This window comes from Suricata suricatta, chromosome 8 (assembly GCF_006229205.1).
Source record: "Suricata suricatta isolate VVHF042 chromosome 8, meerkat_22Aug2017_6uvM2_HiC, whole genome shotgun sequence".
NCBI lineage: Eukaryota > Metazoa > Chordata > Mammalia > Carnivora > Herpestidae > Suricata > Suricata suricatta.
In genome coordinates, this window is record NC_043707.1 from 137598619 (window position 1) to 137603167 (window position 4549).

At 61.7% G+C, this 4549-nt stretch overlaps 2 protein-coding genes across 2 annotated transcripts in view; one reads left to right on the forward strand and one right to left on the reverse strand.

Moving 5' to 3' along the window:
* Positions 1 to 516, forward strand: part of TNFRSF25 (TNF receptor superfamily member 25) — a 5523-nt gene extending 5007 nt beyond the window's left edge. Inside the window, 1 exon segment of the mRNA XM_029946915.1 lies at positions 1 to 516. This exon segment is cut by the window's left edge and continues 101 nt beyond it. Coding sequence (XP_029802775.1) covers positions 1 to 234 — 234 coding nt within the window. The 3' untranslated portion in view covers positions 235 to 516.
* A 223-nt stretch (positions 517 to 739) lies between these two features.
* Positions 740 to 4549, reverse strand: part of ESPN (espin) — a 33307-nt gene continuing 29497 nt past the window's right edge. Inside the window, exons 15-17 of the mRNA XM_029945932.1 lie at positions 2840 to 2919; positions 2731 to 2742; positions 740 to 1675 (exon numbers count right to left, since the gene is read on the reverse strand). Coding sequence (XP_029801792.1) covers positions 1528 to 1675; positions 2731 to 2742; positions 2840 to 2919 — 240 coding nt within the window. The 3' untranslated portion in view covers positions 740 to 1527. The remainder of the gene's footprint in view (positions 1676 to 2730; positions 2743 to 2839; positions 2920 to 4549) is intronic.

The following is a 4549-nucleotide window of genomic DNA, read 5'->3' on the forward strand; positions in this document are numbered from 1 at the left end:
GCGGTGCCGGCACGGCGCTGGAAGGAGTTCGTGCGCACCCTGGGGCTGCGCGAAGCGGAGATCGAGGCGGTGGAGGTGGAGGTCGGCCGCTTCCGCGACCAGCAGTACGAGATGCTCAAGCGCTGGCGGCAGCAGCAGCCCGCCGGCCTGGGCGCCGTCTACGCGGCGCTGGAGCGCATGGGGCTGGACGGCTGTGCGGAGGACCTACGCAGCCGCCTGCAGCGCGGCCCGTGAGGCGGGGCGCACACCGAGCGCCCCCGGGTACTGGCGGCCCTCGCAGAAGCCCTAAGTACAGTTACTTATGCGTGTAGACATTTTTATGTCACTTATTAAGCTCCCGGCACGGCCCTGCGTAGCAGCGCCAGCCGCCGTCCCTGCCGCGTGCCCCAGGGTCCTGGGTAAAGGCAAAGGGGCATCCCTGGATATGGGGAGGGGGCAGAAGATGGCTCAGCAGTGTCTCTGCCTGACCTTGGCCGAGGCCTGGGTATTAAATCTGTGAAGAAAAGAAAAGCTACCGCTTGGTGTTTCCGAGTGCAGTGCTGTTAAATGGCCCGGGTTTCGTTTCCTGGGGGGCGTCGAAAGGCCCGGAAGTGTTAGCGCCCCAGGCTCGGGGACCCGCAGTGGAGCGCAGCGTGGGCCCTGGCGCCCAGGCCGCCCCCTCCCGCTCGGCCAGCCGTGGCCCAGTTACCCGGTGGAGAGAGGAAGTCGTGGCGACGGCGCGAGAGAGCAAACGTCAGCCTCGGTGGCTGAAAGAGAGCTTTAATGCGGGTGCGGGACGGCAGGGACCGGGGGAAGCAGGTGGACACACAAGCTCAGGGCCCCTCGTCCCTCACTCATGCCACCAGCGCCATGGAACGGTCCGGGGAGCGTGGGACCTGGGGGGAGGGGGCAGCGGACTTCACAAGGGGGAGGGGAGGCAGAGGTCGGGGGCCCGGAGCGGCAACTCCGTGCCGACGGGCAGGTTGCAGGTTGCCGGTTTCATCGTTTCTGGTAAACAAATGACTGAGAGGAAACCCTCTGCGGGGATGGGAAATGCGGCCCGCGCGGGCCAGGCGCAAATCTGGGTCACGACGGGAGGAAAACCCCTTCCCCGAGCGCGGGGCCTGCCTCCGCCCAGGATGCGCCCGCCTCGCGGGTTCCGGGGTGCGGGGGAGGGGGCTGCAGCCAGGCGCACGCCCCGCAGGAAACCAAGGTCGCCACCCACAGGGCTGGGGAGCGCTCGGCACAACCCTCGCCGGACACGCAAATATATGTAAATGAACATGCAAATAAGCAGCATCAGCTTTGCGTCAACAGCTTGCTTGGGCACTTTTTTTTGGACGACGGGCGGCGCAGTGTTCCAGTGTCGCCCCGGGCTGGGGATGCGGGGGACAGAGCGGGGTCAGGGAGGGGTTCCAGCGCGGGAGGGGGAAAGGCAGCGGGCTCCCAGCCCTTTCTGCCTGAGCCGGGCAGGCCGGGGGCGGAGACTGGTGACCCCGCACCCCTGCCCCGCCCCGAGCTCACGCGGCTCTGGCAGGAGGGCGGTGTCTAGTACTTAGCGATGTCCCCCTTCTTCAGGATGATCTGTCGCTGCCAGGGCGCCAGCTTGCTTTCGTCGTAGCCCAACGTCCGCAGCTTCTCCGACTGCTCTTTCTCTCGCTGCATCTCCTCCTGCTTCTGTCGCTCCTCCTCTTTCCTAGGCACGGTGTGGGGGGCAGAACCGCCGGCAAGCGTGAGAGGGTGGGCCAAGGAGCTCCGTGAGGGGGTCACGGGTGGCAAGTAATGCATTACTGGGGACAGGGGCTGGGTGGCTGAGGACAGAGGGACTAATTAACGGTGGCCTGGGCAACGGGTTCTAGGGGCAGAAGGGCTGGGTGACTGGGGACTGGGGTTGGGTCAGGAGCCACAAGGGTATGGAACAGGGAGGGACTTGGTTGGGTGGCACCCACAGGAGCTGGGAAGGGGAGAGGCTGGGGCTCGGTTATTTCTGGCTGGGGTATTACTGGGAATGGGTACTGGGTCAGAAGTGTGGCAGAGGGTGAGGGGGACATCCTGGGGACAGGACCCAAGTTAGGAGGGACCACACGATTGGGAGGCAGTGGTGGCTAATCGGGAGCAGTTATTGTAAAATAGGGGCCGGAGCCACACTGCTGACAAGCGCCACCAAGCACGGGGGACTACTGAGCATCTGAACCGGCACAGCTGAGATGCATTATAGTGTAAAATGCACACGGCATCCCGAGGACTGCTTTCTAAAAGACTGTAAAACATCTCATTAATCACTGTTATACTGGTTCTGTATTGAAACAATATTTTGATACTTTGGGTTAAGTAAAAGATCAATGTTACATTCACCTTTATCTTCTTTATGTTTTCAAAGTGGCTACTAGAAAATTTAGCATTATACACTGGCTCCCATTATATTTCTGTAAGCACTGGGCTAGACTCCTGGGGCAGATACCACACTTTGAGGGACAGAGGCCAAGGTTACGGAAACTGAGGTTGGCTTATATAACTGAAGGCTAGGTTAACGGGAACTTGGTATTTCAGGCCAAGGTTATTAGGGCATAAGATCTAGACTTCAGGGCAGGGGCTAAGTTGCTGAGAGAGAGGAGTCTGGGGGCATTTTGGGGAGCAGAGAGGTTTGCTACAAACCAGAGTGACAAGGGGGCGTGGTCAAGATGGAGCTGCACGAAGGGACAAGAGGACTCTGCCTAAGTCAGAGGGGGCAGCAGGTTGGCCCACACTCACCGCTTCTGCTCCCTAGAGGAAAAAGAGACAGCATTATTTGGTGCCACCAACTCAGGGACATGATCAAGACACCCCACCAGGCCCGGAAGCTTCCGGTTCCCCAGCTCACCTCTCCTCTTCCAGCTTCTTCCGAAGGAGGTCTCGCCTCCAGGCCGGCATGTTGGCCAGCCGGGCCTCCTCCTCTTCCTCCTGAAACACAAGCACAGAGCTTCAGGGCTAGCATGGGCTGGGAGGTGGGGGTTCAGAGGGTGTGCACCCCCAGCCCCGGGGAACCTGCCCGAGTCAGAGACACTGGGATACAGATGTCCTTCTACAGGGCAAGTAGATGACAGTGCCTGCCCACAGCCCCCTTAGAGGGGGGCCTCCTGGGCTCTGCCCCCTCATAACTCAGGCCCCGTGTCTAGAGGTGGTGCCAGAGAGGTCAGAGCTAAGGTGCAGGAGAGGGGCAGAGAATGAGATTTCCCACTAGAGCAGGCTGACCTTTGGCCCCTGACTCCCGCTCTCTGGATGGACCCAAGTATGGGCCCTACAGACCCAGCCAGCTCAGAGAGGCTCCGGCTGGCCTCCGCTGCGAAGGGCCTTCTGGCCCAGGCACGTCCCGTTCCCCAGCAGGGCAGACACTACCTCTACAACTGTGTGGCCGCATCGACTTGGCAGGGGCGAAGGCGGGCATCCAACACAGGCAGCTTATGCAAAGAGTTTTATTATGTGGATGTTACAGAGGAGAACACGTCACACGGAACACTACACATGTGGCTCCTTTGACCTCAAAGAAGTAGCTGTGAATTCCAGTGCAAACCCAAAAAGAGGAGAGCCACACTGTCCTAGGGGGGACCCACGGTCCCTCACTCAGAGGGGCGGCTTCCTCCACCTGGCTACAACGCAGAGCTAGGCAAGCCTGTAGGGCCAGGGGGGGGCACCTGGCTTGCCCATGCCCTGCCCTGCCCACTTTCCAGCCACTGCCCTACATCTGGTCATAGTGGGGCTTCAACGGCTCTGGCAGCCTGGTCCTGGACACTCTGGGTTTTCCAAGACCACCCTGCTGGCTTCTACTTTTTTTTTTTTCCCCCTCCTGTAGGCCTCTGGCCTCCAGAGGCAACATCCGAGCCTGGGTTACGAAGCTTGAGGGGAAATTCCGATTTCTGCTGCTCAGATGTCAAAAAGCTCTGCCTCCTTCTCCTTCCAGAAGGAGAAGCTGCGATCAATGTATCGGCAGATGTCCTCGCTGCTGAACTCGCCCATCTCAGACACCAGCTCCAGGGGGTCTTCTTCCACAGGGGCTTTGGAACTAGGAGGGTCCCAGGTCGGGGGAGGCACGGCTGGCGGAGGGCGAGTCGGAGGCTGCGGTGCAGGAGCCAGGGCCCCCGGCTGCCCCTCCGGCCAGTCCACCGTTTGAGCCGGAGGGGCCTTTCCGGCCGGCTCCCCCTCCTCCTCTTTTTTCTCCTCTTGCTCCTTCTCCACCTCTTCTTCCCGGGCTGGCTCAGCCTCCGGGCTGTCGCCAAAGAACCGGCGCCTGAGGTCCTCGAAGCCGTCGCTCCAGCGGCGTCGGCCAGCCTCCACCTCCTCGAGCACCACGCGGTGGAAGAGGCGGATGAGCTCCCACGGGTGGCTGCCCAGCCGGTCGAACATCTCGTAGCACAGCAGGTGGCGGAACTTGCGCTCCTCGCGGCTCAGGCCCATCTCCAGCAGCTGGAAGTAGCCGAGCATGAAGAGGTCGAGCGTGAGGCTGTCGTAGCGCGGGGGCGCGCCACCGTCCAGGGGCGGCAGAAAGTGTTCGGGCCAGTACAGGCCGTGCGCCAGGCCCGGGCCGCACGGCGGC